Here is a 20,061-nt window from a genome sequence, read left to right as displayed (position 1 = left end):
TACCATGTCAATGTTCTTTCTCTCCCTCTGCCCCTCTCTCTCTCTCTCTCTCTCTCTCTCGGAATACCTTGTCAATGTTCTTTCTCTCCCTCTCCCTCTCCCATAATGCCTTTGACAAGGAATGGAGCACGTTGTGCATTACATCACTGACAAAGCGTGGTACAGTAACCATCTAACCATCACCCTGGGCCCTGCACGCTGGCGTAGCATGACGTGGCACAATGAAAGCATGCCAGTGTTGATGTGCATCTGCATGCCTTGGCTTGAGTTTGGAGTCTACCTTGTCTTCCTGCTGTGCCTGCATTGCTCTGTTAAATGATAATGCATGCATCAATAAACATCAACTGTATTTTTAAATTGGCTTTCAAAAAAAAAGTACAACTCCTGAACAAGGCCACATGTATTTGAAGCCCCATTATCGCTGTTGTCAGCTTTCGCTGTCCCACTATGTAATCACAAACAGTTTAGCTAAGCCAGCAGTCGACAAATGAAAGCAATCAGGCTTCTCTCCCCCTGTATCATTGGCTCTAATCTGAGCAGTATAATATAGACAAAATTGAAATTGCCACTATTTTCGCAGCAACCAATATACGATTGTGCACTAAACTAGAGCTGAAATAGATAATGATCATCATTGGCAATATTCAGAGGGTTATAATAGGGGGATTTCCAGGGAGCTAAATTAGTATAATTTTTCAATTCCACAATATCTAGGTCCTTCTGCACTCATTATGCTTAAATCACTGTAGTTTTATTGACACAGTGGGATGGGTTGTTGAGATTGGTTTGATAGCCCGGGTAGATACTTGTAAATGGTGTTATAAACTCAAAATCACAGACGTAGAACCTCTTATTTATACACTGGCCACTCCTGTGGGATAGAAAACTGTTCACTTGATTTCTCATTTAATTACACATTTATGCTTTAGATTTCAATATGGTGTGCTATTTTTTCATACATACAATACATCAGCAAAAGTATGTGGACACCCCTTCAAATTAGTGTATTTGGCTATTTCAGCCACACCGGTTGCTGACAGGTGTATAAAATTTGAGCACACAGCCATGCAATCTCCATAAACAAACATTGGCAGTAGAATGGCCTTACTAAAGAGCTCAGTGACTTTCAACGTGGCACCATCATAGGATGCCACCATTCCAACAAGTCAGTCTGTCAATTTTTTGCCTCAGGAAGCAACGTCAGCACAGGAACTGTTTCGTCGGGAGCTTCACGAAATGGGTTTCCCTGGCCGAGCAGCCACACACAAGCCTAAGATCACCACACGCAATGCCAAGCGTCAGCTGGAGTGGTGTTGAGCCATTGGACTCTGGAGCAATGGAAACATGCTTTCTGGAGTGATGAATCACACTTCACCATCTGGCAGTCTGACAGACGAATCTGGGTTTGGTGATGCCAGGAGAGTGCTACATTCCCCAATGCATAGTGCCAACTGTAAAGATTAGTGGAGGACGAAAAATGGTCTGGGGCTTATTTTTTATTGTTCGGACTTGGCCCCTTAGTTCCAGTGAAGGGAAATCTTAATGCTACAGCATACAATGGCATTCTAGATGATTCTGTTCTTCCAACTTTGTGGAAACAGTTTGGGGAAGGCCCTTTCCTGTTTCAGCATGACAATGCCCCCTTGCACAAAGCGAGGTCCATACATTAATGATTTGTCGACAGTTGGTGTGGAAGAACTTGACTGGTCTGCACAGAGCCCTGACCTCAACCCCATCGAACACATTTGGAACACCGACTGCGAGCCAGGCCTAATTGCCCAACATAAGTGCCCAACCTCACTAACGCTCTTGTGGCTGAATGGAAGCAAGTCCCCACAGCAATGTTCCAACATCTAGTGAAAATCCTTCCCAGAAGAGTGCTGGCTGTTATAGCAGAAAAGGGGGGGGACCAACTCCATATTTTAATGCCCAAGATTTTGGAATGAGATGTTCGACAAGAGGTGTCCACATACTTTTGGTGATGTAATGTATTTTGTTACATTTGTTATTTTTGGTGGTTGTGCTTGTCAATGTCTAGAATGTTATCAAAAATTAATTGCAGGCAGGAGGTACTCATGGTAATCTAATAAAAAGCATAATCAACAAAGACAATCATGATGTTTACCATATCCGATTGGTGTAGTACGGGAGATGACCACCAGGTGGAGCTGTGGGCCTAGTCATCCCATTGCCTCTGTCAGGTTACTGCTGGAACAGACGCCTCCCTGGTCTCCTGTTGGATGTTTGAGGCGGACTGCCTTGGCCAGACCAGGGCCATCATAAGTTTGGCTTGGAGGGATTCACACAGAGCAGGGTTGGGCTCAATTCAGTTTGTAGGCAGTCAATTCAGGAAGTAAACCAACAATACAATTCAATAATCGAAATAGGATACTTATTTTTAATGACTTCTCAATAAACTGAAAGGTAGAAGCACATTTTTTTCTTCTGATTTTAAATTCAAATCACTTCCTGAATTGACTGCCCAACCCAGCCCCACCCTGACACAGGGCCCTGGAGCACAACTAGAGTACTGACTCATGCTAGATCATAAAGATGGCAGCCTCCTAAGGATTTGTAGGATTTAGGAGGATGATCATCACAAGATAGTCGCTTTTTATTGACTGCAGGTTTACAGACAATAAAGGACTTGAAAGCATGAAGCTTGTTAAGGACTAGGAGCAGAGGAGGCTGGTGGAAGGAGCTATGGGAGGACTGGCTCATTGTAATGGCTGGAATGGAATACATGGAACGGTATCAAACATATGGAAACCGCTTGTTTGGCTCCGTTCCATGTATTCCATTCCAGTCACTACAATGAGCCAGTCCTCCTATAGCTCCTCCCAACAGCCACCTTTGACTAGGATGTATATAAGCCCACAGACCAGTTAGTATACCAGTCTGTTTTATGGCTACAGACATCTGGTTGATGTATGACCCTCAGGCTGTCTTGAGAGACACTCCCCCGACCACCACAACATCAAGCCTTCATTCTCCTCTCCCTGGATATCACCACAGGGTAAAGAAGAGTGGAGTATGGTTGCCCTCAAAACCCTGCTCTAACCATGGCCTTTCCTTGCTCCAGCCTGGTTCTCTCCCGACAGGAGAATAATCTCGTACCACATACTAACTGATATGTCACCCTGAACTCAGGACCCACAGCTAGCAGCCAGCTGTGCTCTTCCCCGACTCTACCCAGTGTTAGATCTGCTGTTTGTCTGATGCACTGGCCTGTGCTAGGTGGGTGTGAGGACCACTGTTTGACTACTGCTACTACTACTCTCACTGATTGTTAGAGAGTACAAACAAGTCCTCAGGGCAAAGAATCTTGGCTCGCTGTCCACAGTCTACAGTTTTCACCCATTTCTAAGGGCAAGTTTTTGTTCCAAGAATGAATTGAAAAAGTGAATGGGGAAGATGTTCATTTACATTGTAAATGAACATCTTCATCAATTATAGACCTTTAAGAAGGATAACTTACTACTGGTGAATTGATAATAATGTGTATGCTTTTTGTTTTTCTTCCATAGCTTCAAATACTACAGCCTTCCAGCCCCAGCCACCACGAGCACCTCACCCAGGAAAGACTAGTAAAAACAGCCCTCACCGAGGGCCACAGTGACCCCCAGAGAAGGAGGAGCAGGGGAGATGGGTCCCCTTGCACAGACTCTGACCGCCCTGCTAGAAGCCCGGCCAGGGGTGTCGACAATCCCCCAGTGTCCAACCCAGACGAGTTGAGTGTGCTACTCAGCACCCAGCTCAACATCAATGACAGAGAAGGGCCTGGGACCACCCCCAGCCCTACCCAGGGGCTCCCTGCAGCCAGCAGCCCAGCAACAGGAGCGCTGTCCAGGCCAGACGGTGGGCAGCGAGCCTCTCCAGAGGGCCCTGGCTGCCCTCGCTTCCTGCAGCGGCCTCGCCTCCACAAGCGTGTGTCTGTCCCAGCTCTGCCTCAGAGGTACACTAATGGCTCTCTTCTCCGATCAAGCTCTGTAGGACTGCTGGCCAACCACAGGACCAAGCAGCTGCCGCCTCCCTCCAGGGGTCTACCCTGCTTCAATTCTGGTCCCCAGGCAGTGGGCCCCTCCCTGGGACACGGTGTGCTTGCTCAGCCCCACACACTGGGGGTCAGGAGGGACCTCGAGAGCACCAGCCCTCCTAGTCTGGAAATGCTAGACCTGGGACTTCTCAGAGCTAGAGTCCTGGTTCCCCCCATCCTGTCACGTCTCCCCAAGCCAAAGATCCATTGAAGAGTTCACATCATCAAACATATTGTATACTATACTGTATAACATCTCTCCTCTTCCACAGCCTCATGGTTATGACTGAGATACGTGGAGGGACTGTTTCTAACTGACAAATCTCCTTCATAAATTGTCCAGTTACTTGCTTAGCAGCCTTTCATTGCACATAGTCATTATTTTTATATATATGACAAACATTCATATTTTTTATTTGGTAATCTCACTTGTGTGTTTTCTTTAAGAACGCCAAGACTGTACAGAATGCTCCGGTCAACTCTACTCACACTCACATGGGTCCTTCCTCTGGAACAGCAGAACATGGTTTGACCATGGTCTTCCATGACATCAGCAATGTTACATTTCTCCCAGAGGGTAAACATAGAATGACAGAAAAAAAGCGGGGGGGGGGGGGGGGGGGAATAAGGAGTTGAGCTTTCTGCTCAAACAGAATGAAGAATCATTCAAAGAAAGAGGCTCAAACATAAACAGAATTCTCCTGAATAAACCACAGTTCATTTTGTCGTCCTATTCCACCTCTATGAGTATGTAAGGTGATGTGTGTCTGTGTGGGTGCTCTCCCTTTCCTCTGAGATCAACATCAGTGTTTATTGTATTTTGAGTAGGGCTAAGGTCAGTTTGAGGATTTGAGGGTTATGTTTATCGTTTGGATGCATCCAGACATGGAGAGTGTGTTTAACAGTTTCTGACAGACTATGGCAGCTTCCATGAATGTGGGCTATGGCTGTAAGTTAATGCCTCTGGCACTCTCTGTTTTACAGTACCCATTAATACCATGCACACATGAAACACACACACATAACACACATCACACACACACACTCACACACCAAATACTCTCACCACTTTGGCGCTGTCCATAAATTCAAATCACTGTACACAGTAGTGTTGTTTCAAGTAATTTATTACAGTTAGCTAGATGGTCAACAGTGTCTTGTTTTTTCATTTAGTATAAATCCGACTGACTGAGAGACACACACACTTCTGGAAAGTTCTCATAGGGACATTGATCCATCTGTCCCCTACAGCAAGACAAGATGGGTGCCAGTGTGGTCCTTGGGGACTGAGCTGAGCCCAGGTGATGACAGGACTGTGTGTGTGTGTGTGTGTGTGTGTGTGTGTGTGTGTGTGTGTGTGTGTGTGTGTGTGTGTGTGTGTGTGTGTGTGTGTGTGTGTGTGTGTGTGTGTGTGTGTGTGTGTGTGTGTGTGTGTCTCTGTGTGTGTGTCTCTGTGTGTGTGTGTCTCTGTGTGTGTGTCTGTGTGTGTGTGTCTGTGTGTGTGTCTGTTTTGTGGGAGAGAGAATATTTGTGTTTGCCATGGTGAGATGTCCCATGCCATCCGGACCTGTCAGTCAATACTGCTTGGTAATTCCAAACAGAGAAATCAATAGGACCTTGGTTTTTAGTGAGAAGGGAGGATGTGTGTGAGTCTCTAGATACACCAATCTGGCAGTGTTTTCATTGGGTGTGTGTGTGTGTCAGGTGTACAGTATGTGCCCACAGGCCACAGAAATAAAGCCAGGGAGAAAGGGTAATGCTGTTCTCTCCATCAGCCAATCAATAGCTTTCATCAATTATTCTAAAGCAGGAGTATAACTATCTCGGGGGTCCAACAGGTCGATCTCGCATCCCGTACTCTGCCATGATGTGCACTAGGCCTAAACAGATAAATCGCTAGCCAAACACATTCGTCTCTTGCTAGGTGTGCACTTGAATTAAAGGGGAATCACACTCAAACGTATACATTTGTTATTTTTTTTCAAGACCGTACATTTTTTATTTTGATGTGATTTATGCATTGACATGGACTCTGAACATCCAATGTTGTTGTTTTTCAATAAGTAATTGTAATTGTCTGAGTGAAACAACTGAAAAAAGTAAGCAAATAAATGAGTAACTTGCAGCATTTTTTGAAGTAGATCTCATGTTAGAAATTGCCGGAGACCCCTGAGCTAGCTAAACCAGAACAAAGAGCCCACACTGCAACTGTAACAGTGTAACTTTAGTCCATCCCCTAGCCCCGACCCGAGTTCGAACCAGGGACCCTCTGCACACATCAACCACAGTCACTCACGAAGCATCGTTATCCATCGCGCCACAAAAGCCACGGTCCTTGCAGAGCAAGGGGAACCACTACTTCGAGGTCTCAGAGCAAGTGACGTCACCGATTGAAACGCTATTAGCGCGCACCACCGCTAACTAGCTAGCCATTTCACATCGGTTACACAACAAAACAAGAGGAATTAATTAATTAGCCATTTCTAACACGTTCTCTTTAGTGGCAAAACTAGCAAGCCTTGTTCATCGTATTAGTTAATGGAACATAGCTGCCTGCCTATCATCAGTAGGATATTATACTTTACTTGTTTGTAGCTGTTGTTAAAGATGACATATTTGATGCAATTGTGCAGGTTCAGTTTAGGATAGGGTTGTCCACTCTGCTGTTTGGTTTTACTCTGAATACATTTCTAACAAAATGGGGGTTAAGTAATATTTGTAAATCTACCTACACTGTTAATGCAACAGGACTAGAGTTCCTTCCTGTTTCTCCACTACTTACACATAAACCACTAGACGTTTACACACCAGTTAACTCATTTGCTGATTACTTACTTAGTTACTAAAGTGTACACCCGTTACAACCGTTGTGACCGTTGTGAGAGGTATTTGTCTATCTTCAATGCTTAACATTTCTTGTTTCTGTATTTCATGTCAAATCACCTCTCCACCCATCCTGCTGTAATACATTATCCCATTGCATAACGTGCAATATTGTAAGAAACAGCTATATTAACCAATATAGATACTGATATTGAAGCAACGCTATATGCCTAACAACTGTTGTTTACCTATATGCAAGTGAATTTTTTTTTTTTGTAAGCTAATCAGCGATGCACTTTAAATGACAGTTGAGACTGAAGGAAACACTAAACTGGAGATTTGTTAAAGATTTGACTGGATTTGTTCGTGTTTTCCTTTCTCCGTTTGTACTGTTCTCTCTCCTGGAGGTTGTGTGAGACAGCAATAAAGACTATCAAACTTGCCAAGTCTGTTTTGGAGTCATTTACCTCAGGTCAAGCAGTGAAAGATGTCAAGTTGTTGTTGTGCAGGATTATTCATGCTTTAAAGCAGGCAGCATCAAACCCTGTTATTCATGCTTTAAAGCAGGCAGCATCAAACCCTGTTATTCATGCTTTAAAGCAGGCAGCATCAAACCCTGTTATTCATGCTTTAAAGCAGGCAGCATCAAACCCTGTTATTCATGCTTTAAAGCAGGCAGCATCAAATCCTGTTATTCATGCTTTAAAGCAGGCAGCATCAAACCCTGTTATTCATGCTTTAAAGCAAGCAGCATCAAACCCTGTTATTCATGATTTAAAGCAGGCAGCATCAAACCCTGTTATTGTGGGCCATTGTTGTCTGTTGCTTGTTTTCATCCAGGCCTTTTCATCAACGGATTCAGACCTGATATGCCAGATATATGGATGTCAAGTGGCATTTATTAATGTAATACTAGGAGGAAGAGAGAATGAATGATTCTGCAGCCAACTTCGTCTAGGGTGACAGCAACCATAGAGAATTATAGGCCATATTAGCATGGGTACTGTAGCTCCATTTTAATGTAGTCAACTGGGTGGGACTTACAACTTCATTGGTTGATCCCTCCTGGTGACCCTGTTGTAGTCCATGTCTTAACTGGGTCATCAGGAGGGATCAGCCAATCGTGAAGAAAATTGACTACAATAAAATGGAGACGGCCTCAATGGCGCTGCTCATGTAACAGATGCTAGTGCTCCCGAGTGGTGCGGAGGTCTAAGGCACTGTGTCTCAGTGCTAGGGGTATCACTACATACCCTGCTTTGATTCCAGGCATCACAACCGGCCGTGATTGGGAGTTCCATAGGGCGGCGCACAGTTGTCCGGGTTAAAGTTTGGCTGGGGTAGACTGTCATTGTAAATATGAATTTGTTCTTAACTGACTTGTCTAGTTAAATGAAGGTTAAATAAAAAGATAAAGATGCTAAAATGGCACAGATACAAAGATGAGTCCTCTGTCTATATGATGGCAACAGATCTATGGTTTTCCTGATGTGTTGTGCCCCTACTGTATGAGTTTTGTGGATGGAATAAATGGAGATTGTGCTGAAACTACTGTGTCTTGTTTTCTGAATTGTTCAAGTCGTAACTAAGTTGCTCTGGATAAGATTTAGGATTTTTTTAAATGATTTTATTCGGATCCCCCTTAGCTGTAGAAGAAGCAGCAGCTATTCTTCCTGGGGTCCACACAAAACAGCGCATGACAAAATTAGCTCTCTAATGGACAGGAACAGCAACACAAATTTTAACTAAGAACACTATGACTAAAGAACAACACGACCAATGATACATTTTAGGTCTTGTGAGCGGAAATTTGACATTTGTGCAACTTCCGGTGCGCGTTTACAGTGAACACTGAGGCTGTACCCTTACAGTTTTTGACAGTAGCCAATAGGCTATTGTGACTGTTTGAGCATAGTGTAGGCCTACCAACCAAACCAATGTAACAAATCCTATAACATTTTCACATGGAAATAGCTTTGATTTCTATGATATAGCCTATAGGTGGTGTTCAATGCAGGCCTACATTGCATGAGACTTAAAAACGTTTTTCATTATGAAGGGCTTGACATGAATTTATTATTATTTACTTGGTCTGTGACACCATGGGTCAAATAGGTTACTGTAAATTGCATTGTATTGTGTTGTATGATGCAAGAAACCACTTTACAAAATATAATTAATTATTTTTACCATACAGAAAATTTGACAATACCCATCTGCCTATTGGCTTATTTGCATATTCAAAACTGTCTCAAAATATAACAATGCCCCTTTAATTAAGATGTAAGCTTTTCAAAGACAGCTTTAAATGTAGCCTCCACGTTTTGTGCTCTTGTAGGAAAAGAGACCCTTAAACTCAGACTTGGATCACACACCCACTCCACTAATTCCTTCAGTAAGCCACTTATTCCTTCAAAACACATTGTTGAATTTGCGATTTCCAACTTCTTGTATAATGTTTATGTCCAATGGCCAATGAGCCCTGATACGTTTTATCTATAATTTCTCTTCATTTGTTTTCATATTGAAAAGGTTTTGCCAGTAGATTGTCAACTTGATTCATGATGATGACTGCTAGCTAGCTAGCTAAGATTTTGAAAGTATGATGTTGACATGATCAGTCCAATCAAAACTACGGTAGATATAATGTGATTTGATGTAATTTTATCTGTGGCCAATGACCTTGAGCCTTTTTGGATGGGCACTTCTAATATAACTCTATGGCAGCACCAAAGGGACTTGAATTTTTGAGCTCTCCCCATAGATTTTGCTGTGACGTAGTGTCCCCATGAGTGACAGAACACAGAGCCAAACACAGCGCAACTAGAGAACATTACCAACCCCGACACCCTGTATTTTCCACTGGCTGCCCTACAACCACAGAAAGCACTGAGCTAGGCTGAAACACCTGCATTTTGGAGCTGCTTTACTCAAGAAAGCAAAAAAGAGACCATGTTTGCATGCGCCTTTATTTATTTTTTTATACATTGTTTGCAAACTGATATGTGACATGTATTAATTCCTAAATAAATGCAAAACAGGCACCATTTTTTAAATTTAAATAAAGTATTTCTTGTGTACATATCTTTTTTTAGCTTAACAGGTGGGGCTCAAATGAATGCCGTGTCGCCACTGAATTTGACTAAAAACACTACGACTAAAGAACACTAGCACTATTTTAAGATGAAAGAGAAGATAAAGAAAAATGAATAATAATAATAATGTATGTAGGTGTGTGTCTCTAGAGTCTGTGTTGTTTCTTGAGGTTTTGTTTTATCTGGTTTTTTAAACAGATTTTATTGCTTGCCTGAGTTACCTGGAAGATAATTCCATGTAGTCATTGCTCAATATATCAGGGGTATTCAACTCTTACCGTTTGAGGTTTGGAGTCTGCTGGTTTTCTGTCCTACCTGATAATTAATTGCACACACCTGGTGCCCCGTGTCTAAACCAGTCCCTGGTTAGAAGGGAACAATAGAGAAAAATACTGTGAAAGTGGTTTTGATGTCCATAGTTGAGTTTGAGGTCTCTATACAGTGCTGTGCTTCTTCCAGCCTCTCTTCTGGTCTTGGGTACTGTGAAGAGACCCCTGATTGCATGTCTTGTGGGGTATGTATGTTTTTTGTTTAGCTGTGTGTTAACTGGTTGAACAGACAATTAGATACTTTCAGCATGTCACTACTTCTTACAAAGACCAGCAGTGACGCAGTTCATCTCTCCTCAACTCTGAACCAGGAGACTGACATGCACGTTATTGACATTGGCCCTCCATGTACATTTGAGGACCAGATGTGCTGCTAAGAGCATCTGCTAAACGACTAAAATGTCAAAATGTTGTAATATTTCACTAACAAAGTACAGAATCTTTCCGCAGCTGAAAGCTGAATCCTTATGAGCAGAATGCTGACTTCAACATCCCATGTCAGAAGTTGTAGTGATATTCCCTGTAGTTTTGATAGACGAATGAGAAACCCCACATACTGTAGATAACAGCACAGTTTGTAGAGGTCTTTGGGGTGTCATGGGCCTGTATTGCAGCTAGTAGCCTAGCTTTGAAGCTTTGGGAGAGTTATCAGTCAAAGGGGAGTCTGGAAGATCCAGTCATCTAAGGTGCAATAGGGGGAAGGGAGCGAACCAGAGTCTTTGAAGACACTATCCTTTTGAAGCCTCACTTGGCAGGACAGTGTATGAACCCTGACCCCACTTCCGCACCAATCACCCTCGCTCTATTGAAAGCTTGGCATAGCCACGGTAAGTAGGGGTGCTGAAGGTGATGCAGCACCCCTTGAAAAATCGGAATAAAAAACACAATTCTTAGCTGTGTACATACAGAATGTGCAAGCTTTCATCCTAAAAAATATATATCTGAGTCCACTGTGTACTGAGTTCCAGGTTTTGCAGAAGTCAGGTAAACAAACATCTCCCAGCTGTCTATGGTTGTGTGTTTGAACAAGGAGGATCTTCTTGTTTCATATTTCCTCCTCTATGATAGCTATGTCCAGAAATACAGATTGAGTCCCTGCATCCTTGTTAATAATCTATCAGCTACAGAATATCGCCTGTGGAAAATAACATAGTAATTAAAACGAAAGATTTTAGAACAAAATCTCTGTTGATAACATGTAAACTATATTTTGTCTTTAATGTTTATTGAAAACATACAGTACCAGTCAAGTTTGGACACATCTACTCATTCAAGGGTTTTTCTCTATTTTTACTATTTTCTACATGTACACCTCCAGGCTGTGTAAGGGCTATTTGACCAAAAGGAGAGTGATGGAGTGCTGCATCAGATGACCTGGCCTCCACAATCACCTGACCTCAACCCAATTGAGATTGTTTGGGATGAGTTGGACCGCAGAGTGAAGAAAAAACAGCCAACAAGTGCTCAGCATATGTGGGAACTGCCAAGAGTGTGCAAAGCTGTCTTAAAGGCAAAGGGTGGCTACTTTGAAGAATCTCAAATATACAATTTATTTTGATTTGTTTAACACTTTTATGTTATTTCATAGTTTATGTCTTTACTATTATTCTATAATGTAGAAAATACAAAACATTAAGAACTACCCTTGAAGGAGTAGGTGTGCCCAATCTTTTGACTGGTACTGTAAATAAAGTTGCACAATGAGCACATGTCCCTCAAATACATCGTTACAGTTGTTGGTTTGCTAACTAGCAAATGTTATCCATATTAGCATAGACGTGACCTCAAAACAAGACATGGTATCAAGAACAAGATCAAACAAGCTTTAACAAGCCACTTACAGTTTCTTGTAATTGTTGCTAGCTACAGTATATGGCCATCCAAAACCATAACAACACACAGCCTTCTTCCCCCTTGAAGCTCAAGCATCGTTTTCGTGACATTGTCATCTAACCCATATATAAAGCAAGATGCATGTGTGTGTGTGTGAACTTGTTGATCACATAACTCTCTGAGGAAGTGCATACTTGAAGTTCAGTGTCAATATAGACAGTGACAAAACAACACTAGTCATGGTTGTCATGAAGTGTCCCTGTGTGATTTTAATGAAGAAATGAGCCACTCTGTCACTCACAACGTCAAACAGAAAATCTATGTTACCCGCTGTGTTTGTTTCTAGAGACACCAATATCCCAATGTGTTGTTATTGAATGTGTGTAGTGCGTGTGCCTACAGGGCAGAGGCAACCCATGCCAGTGAGAAAGGGAGTTAAAGGGAGTCACTTCAATTTCCTTCCAGTCTAGTATTCTCTACAGTGCACCATATTCTCTACCATCGATCTCTGCATAGGACGCCCTTTAAGAGTGTGCTCACTTTAACCTCTCTCCACGTGACAGCTTCTAAGAATATGGGAATATCAATCTAATTATGCTGAAGCATTCAAGAAACTGTGTACTTGAACTTACTTACAGATTAGACTGGTAGGAGGTTGATTAGCTGAGAAGTGAATGAAAACTGGTGGGAAACACTTAGACTCTTGGTGACTGATTGACAAGAAATCTGACAGGTGGTCAAGGTTCTCCCATCCCCACTTATTCTGTATTTCTGGCTATTCTCTACAAAACTATCAGATTCGATTGATTATCTCTACTTTGAGGCCAGGGCAAAGAAAAAATATCCATGCAGAGATATAGATTCCAATGTTTAATTAGAGCGACCACACAACTTCAGGGGACTAATAAAATGCAAGGAGAGATCATATGAGTAGAGAGCTGGAAAACGGGAGTTTCTAGTTCCGTTTGTTTCCGTTTAAGAAACATTTTGCAACAGAATAGGCATAATGAATACACCCATGCCGTGGCACGCAAACCCTAAACTGAGGAGCTATCCCAGCAACCCCTGCTCTTTATGCCCTGGAGCTTCAGCTTCAGCTTCCGCTATCAAAATCAAAGTCACTTAATTACGGTCCCACACTAGCTTTACCAGCTAGAGCTAATTAACATCTAGTGAGTTTTGGAGTTGTGGGTAAGGAAAGTGTTGGCCTTGATTCCGACGGTTAACTTTTCAGAAAATCTCACTAGACCCTGGAGAGTAATGATAATTCTATCTATAGTGCTTGTTTGATCAAGTACAAATACATTTTACTCTGTCTTTATTATGCATTAAGTACATGTCAAGTAAGATCTTACCTTAATGAAACATTTACAGTATTAATATTGTGCATGGCAAGTCTGTGATTTGTCCATTAATGAGTTATGAGTTTTAATCTAAAGGAAATGTATTGAAATGTTTTATATTTTTCTGTTTTTATCCCTCTCATCTTTGCTCCATGAAGCAACATTTGTCAATTCATACAAGGGCTTCTAAATACCTAAGCTGTGACACAGCACAAAGGCACAGAGGAACTTTTTACATTTGACTTGCGTTGTTTGAGGGGTTTCCTGCCTCACTTCCACAGTGTAGGCTGCCTCTCTTAAAGGGAGATGCCAACTCTCCTCTCTTCCTCAAGGCCATACTTTCAAATATTCACAAACGCTGCAGGCGTGACGGCGTGTTTTGAACGTGGGAAAAAAAGCGACATGAGAGAGAGACGATGGCAGCAGAACACGGTCATAATCAGATCCCCAGACGCTAACCTTCATTCTAAAAATCCCTTATTTTGGACTCCATTTTGCTGATTTATTCAAACACCGCTCATGTGGTTTCATACACATTTCAATGAGTCAGTGCAAAGGATAGATGTTACCATTCCTTTGCTGCAGGACATGCTGATCGTTCTTGCTGTGGACTGGCTGGGCACTGAGAAACATGTGCTACTCTATAGAAAAATCTGTATGATTCATGTTCAAAGTGAATGTATAATGCAAACTGATGGACACTATTCAAAGAGATGTAAATGGCCTGCATCAGCGCACAATGATCAATTATCAGATTGCATATTGAGCAGTAAGACTGGTAGGCTAAGCAGTGGTGTCAATAATGGGATTTTACAGAGGGGTTGGGTTAAATGTGGAAGACACATTTCAGTTGAATGCATTCAGTTGTCTAACTGACTAGGCATGGTCCTTTCCCTTTCCCTTTATATTCTAAAAGCTGATCCAGTGAATGAATGCAATCCAACATTCATTTGTAACAGTGCTGCATTGTTTATAAAAATGTACATTTACTCGATTATTGCTGCGGGAAAAACACGTTTGACAGTATTACAATGTAAAACACAGAAGGGACATGAACCTGGTATTACAATGTAAAACACAGAAGGGACATGAACCTGGATTTACAATGTAAAACACAGAAGGGACATGAACCTGGTATTACAATGTAAAACACAGAAGGGACATGAAACTGGATTTACAATGTTACATTATACAACTGCATGCTGTTACTGTACATCAATATGTTGTTACAATAGTTTCTCAGAAAGACTACCCATTTTGATTCAGTGTTGATTTGCAGAGAAAAAAGTGTTTGCTAGGTGAGAAAAGAATATAGAGTCATTATTTCACAGGTGCCTCCAAGGCAACATAATTGAATTTCCTACTCCCAGCAAGCTATTCACTCTAATCAGGAGTTCACACAGGTCTGAGAGAGGTGAGAAAATCTGTGTGTAATCATAACCTTGACCTAGCCTCCGACTGAAGATTGTAAACACACAAGCCTGAGGGATAGAATGCTTTTGGAAATATAAAGAGAGCTCCTTAACCACTTTTTCAAGTTTGAGTTTGTTATTATTAATTAGTGAACACAATCCATGTTTGAGATGTTAATGTTTGATATAATTCACACTTTTCTGGCTAATCTTTTATCTCAAATTTTAATATTCATTATTCGAGAGACTTTGACTTTAGTGGAATAATTCATCCAAGTACAGAATTCAGACATGAAATCAATTGGAGCTCCTTCACTACTGTGTGTGTGTGTGTGTGTGTGTGTGTGTGTGTGTGTGTGTGTGTGCGTGTGTGTGCGTGTGTGCGCGTGTGAGTGTGTGTGTGTGTCTGTGTTTCAGACAGCAATAAAGGGAGAGACAGGTACATACAGAAAATGCCACCAAGCTTTGAAGATATTTCTTATGTGTCCTTTCTCTCCTTCCCACCTAGTGACTACTATATGTTCAGACAGAGAGATCACTCGATATTGATGAAATCCTGCTGGCATATAACAAATACATTACAGGAACCAGCCTTTGAGGACAGGCTTATTTGTATGATTTTACGACTTGCATCTTTATGGATGAAAATAGATAAGAGTCTGTCATTAGTTTGTCTTAGCTGGTCTGCTTGATGAATTCTACACATATTGTATACTCTGTATCCAAATAGACCCATTAAAGAGTTGGGAAAGAAAGTCTTTGCAAGCAGTATTTCTGACAATGTATTCTGCGATTAAACTACTTTCATCAGGGTATCCATTGGGCCTTGTCAATGATGATTAAATAGTTTGTATTGGGTAGACTGACGCCATCAATGCAATTAGTTGAACTCCTCTCTGCTTTATTACTCAGTATCAATGCATTGATCATTTGTTGCCTTAGCTTTGAAGTTGTCCATATCACTTGTAAGCACAATTTTCTTCCTAAACTGTACGTTTCTCTGTATCTTGCAAATTTCAAGGGATTTTTTGTCGTGTTTTTATTCACCTCAGCTTTATTGGTCTGTTAAAATGCATCTTCCAGAACAAATTCCAGCTTAAACAACACCTCACTTGGCCTGTATGTAAGGCTCATGAAGAAAAACTTGCCACAATTACCGGGTGAATCTCAACACTGTCAAACGCAGACCGGTGCATCAAATGATCTCTTCCGTCAGACTAAAGACAACAAATAGAGAGAGAGACACTGAACACAGGATCACGGCCTAAACTATCAGTCGTTTCTCAGTTGGCCTCAAATTAGGAGGACTGTGTCAGTACTTGAGAGATCAAACAACCTCGCGGATGGTTTGAAGTGTGACTGAGATAGCAAATCATCATTTCAGGAGCAAAACGAAGAACGCAACATAACCGTGATAGGAGCAAGAGAACGTGTTGCTCCCTACACGTTTATGGAGATCAATAGCACTTCACTATAAAGCCGTCTTAGGATGCAGCCTGGTTGCTAATGATGGTAGTGGAGGTGATCCAAAGGGGGCCTGTTGCCACTGATTTATCAACACCTACCGCGTCAAAGATTTATCACTCGCTCACCACAGGCCAGACTGTACAGCAGGGAACACCGGCTAATTGCCCAAAGTATACACACGGTGACTAGAGGACCTATGAAAGATTAATGAGAGGTGCTCCAAGAACAAGGGGCTGTTGAGATGACTGGGAATAAAAATCACAAACACTCCTAAACACACAGTACACTCACCCACACATAAGGCATACTATGCTTTCAGACCCACGAATACAACACACACACTCATCTTTGAGTAATAGCTCATATCCATGAGAAGCTTCACCCATACACGAGAAGGGATAATCATGTCAGGAGTATTATGATGTTAAAATAACATTACGGCAGTGAGAATCAATGATGTATAAACCCTGGATTGCTGCTGCTATGTATTGGCCATCGAGAGGCTTTAAAGTCAACTGTGTGCCATATTGGCACTCCCTAGTAGGAGCAGTCCTCCATAGGAATTAATGGAATTCTACAGTAATTCAATTAAATTTCAAGGACAAAGTTTCATGTATTTAAGCATGCTTTTGTTATATTGGGGAAGGTAACATAAGTAATAAAAAATAGATATACTTTAAAGAATAAATATTCGTCAAAAGTTTGGACACACCTACTCATTCAAGGGTTTTTCTTTATTTGGACTATTTTCTACATTTGTAGAATAGTAGTGAAGACTTCAACACTATGAAATAACACACATGTAGTGTAGTAACCAAAACAATGCTATACAAATCAAAATATATTTTATATTTGAGATTCTTCAAAGTAGCCACCCTTTGCCTCGATGACAGCTTTGCACACTCTTGGCATTCTCTCAACCAGCTTCACCTGGAATGCTTTTCCAAAAGTCTTGAAGGAGTTCCCACATATGCTGAGCCCTTGGCTGCTTTTCCTTCACTCTGCAGTCCAACTCATCCCAAACCATCTCAATTGGGTTGAAGTCGGGTGATTGTGGATGCCAGGCAAGTCTCTTCTTCTTATTGGTGTCCTTTAGTAGTGGTTTCTCCGCAGCAATTCGACCATGAAGGCCTGATTCACGCAGTCTCCTCTGAACAGTTGACGTTGAGATGTGTCTGTTACTTGAACATGAAGCATTTATTTGGGCTGCAATTTCTGAGTCTGGTAACTCTAATGAACTTATCCCTTGCAGCAGAGGTAACTCTGGGTCTTCCATTCCTGTGGCGATCCTCATGAGAGCCAGTTTCATCATTGCGCTTGATGGTTTTTGCGACTGCACTACATTTTCAAAGTTCTTGACATTTTCAGCATTGGCTGACCTTCATGTCTTAAAGTAATGATGGTGATGGACTGTCGTTTGTCTTTGCTTATTTGAGCTGTTCTTACCATAATATGGACTTGGTCTTTTACCAAATAGGGCTGTCTTCTGTATACCACCCCTACCTTGTCACAAGACAATTGATTGGCCCAAACGCATTAAGAAGGAAAGAAATTCCACAAATGTACTTTTATAAGGCACACCTGTTAATGGAAATGCATTCCAGGTGACTACCTCATAAAGCTGGATGAGATAATTCCAAGAGTGTGCCAAGCTGTCATCAAGGCAAAGGGTGTCACGTGTGCTCCCTCTCCAGCCTCTAGGTCAACAGGCTGCTCGTTAAGGCGCACATCTATCACCATTGTTACGCGCATTAGCGCATAATGAAACTCACCTGGACTCCATCACCTCCTTGATTTCCTGCCCTTTATTAATATCACACTCCTTTTGGTTTCTTCCTCAGTCGTCATTGTTTCTGTTTCAGCTTCAGGTCTGTGCGTTGTTCATGTTTCGTGGTGTCAGGTCCGAGGGTCAGGACCGAAGCATCCGCTCCTGTTTCCCGGGATCGTCATTTTGGTCGGCTTCCTGCGGCTGGAGCCGCACGTCGAGTAGGGGGTACTGTCAAGTTTGCTCCCTCTCCGGCCTCTAGGTCACCAGGCTGCTCGTTAAGGCGCACACCTGTCACCATCGTTACTCGCAAAATGAAACTCACCTGTACTCCATCACCTCCTTGATTACCTTCCCTTTATAATATATATTAGTAGTGACATATTATGTCACTCCCTTTTGGTTCCTTCCCCAGTTGTCATTGTTTCTGTTTCAGGTCTGTGCATTGTTTGTGTCTCTTGTTTTGGATTATGTTGCATTTTTTCATTAAAACACTCACTTCTTGAACTTGCTTGCCGACTCTCAGAGCACATCGTTACCAAGGTATTTTGATTTGTTTAATACTTTTTTTGGTTACTATATGATTCCATATGTGTTATTTCATAGTTTTGATGTCATCACTATTATTCCACAATGTAGAAAATAGTCAAATATAAAGAAAAACCCTTGAATGAGTAGGTGTTCTAAAACTTTTGACTGGTACTGTATATATATTTGTTTATGTTTAGCTCATATAATATACTTTAAAAGTATGCATTAAGGTGTCTGTGATTGAATACAATGTGGCAAAAATGAATGAAGACATTAATAAATGCCTTTCCATAGTTTTGAAAATATTTTCATAAAGGTGAGGCATTACCAAGATGGAAGCAAGGTGGTTTCACCTAGATTGTTTTTGAAAATATAAATCCTCACCTCAGAGATTTCCAACCACTTTAAATCTTAAGTAGTTGAACCTGTTTAATGTGTAGCACCTCAAGATTTTAATAATTAGGCTGAGTAGTAGAGGCAAAGCAAGGCAAGGGCCCTCTACTAGAAGGAATGGCTCAGCACATTTGTTGGGGAGTTCATTGCCAGCTGTTCTGCCACTACATTGATTTTGCTGACATGGAAATGATTCGCCATGTTAGAGAAATCTTCTAGTCTGTTAAGTGGGTCATACTTTACCTGTGCCCGACAGAGGCTACCGGTATGTCTTCCTGTTTCTACTGACTGCCACACAACATTTTTCAAAAGCCTATCTGTTCTCTGTAGAGAGAGATGAAAGGAATAGGGGAATGGCATACTCAGCGATGATTTGAACTGTTTCATTTCTGCAACTTCCTTTGTGCTTTCTCGTCCTTGACTTGCATTAGATCATAGACAACATATATTTCCGATATTTGCTCAAACTATTTTATTTCAAATAGAACACCACTGCCTTGAAGTCATATTACTGTTTGCCTGTTTCGTTCCTATTTGTTACCTCATGATTGAGTCTCCAAAGCCCATATTTCCCCAGCTGGCAGTGTTATTGCTGTCATTACAGACTAATGTTTGTTGGTGTAGAGTTGGAGCACTCTCAGTAGGCAGCCCTGCGGGGCAGAGGGGGCCAGGTGGGTGTTGAACAAAAAGTGAGGGATGGGGGCATGAAATATACTTTCAACTTATGTCTGTAGCTCTCTTGAGCAGCCAATCATAAAGACGTACACCTCCACTTCAAAAGAGGTATTGTGGCTCCAACAACATAATTGCAACCTTTAGAGAATGAAAAGGATTAAAGTGGTGTGAAATCAATCTTCATAATAGACTTGAATGACTAACAAAGAAAAATACACAGCCAGCCAAAAACGAAAAGTACGGTGAAGGGAAGGGAAAACGGCAACACATGGAACCTCATTCACTTCAATGGGAAGGTCCTTCATCATGGTCAGAGCAACACAGTTCAATGACTGAGAACCTTCCGTTTAAAGTTCTGC

The 20,061-nt window shown here is 41.7% G+C and overlaps 1 protein-coding gene across 11 annotated transcripts in view; it reads left to right on the top strand.

Annotated features, from left to right (window-relative positions):
• The window catches only part of ccser2a (coiled-coil serine-rich protein 2a), a 75,467-nt gene extending 67,060 nt beyond the window's left edge, over positions 1-8,407 (top strand). For 5 of the 11 annotated variants that reach the window (XM_036985534.1, XM_036985527.1, XM_036985521.1 and 2 more), the window contains one exon: positions 3,528-8,407. In XM_036985534.1, the coding sequence (XP_036841429.1) occupies positions 3,528-4,247 (720 nt within the window). In that variant the 3' untranslated portion in view covers positions 4,248-8,407. Of the gene's footprint in view, positions 1-119; positions 160-3,527 lie in introns of all 11 variants that reach the window. The other 6 variants (XM_036985557.1, XM_036985548.1, XM_036985535.1 and 3 more) reach the window with 2 other exon arrangements.
• Positions 8,408-20,061: the final 11,654 nt, after the last annotated feature.

Source organism: Oncorhynchus mykiss, chromosome 1, assembly GCF_013265735.2.
Source record: "Oncorhynchus mykiss isolate Arlee chromosome 1, USDA_OmykA_1.1, whole genome shotgun sequence".
NCBI classification, from domain to species: Eukaryota; Metazoa; Chordata; class Actinopteri; order Salmoniformes; family Salmonidae; genus Oncorhynchus; species Oncorhynchus mykiss.
The sequence above is the reverse complement of the archived record's forward strand: the minus strand, read 5'-3'. Positions and strand labels throughout refer to the sequence as shown.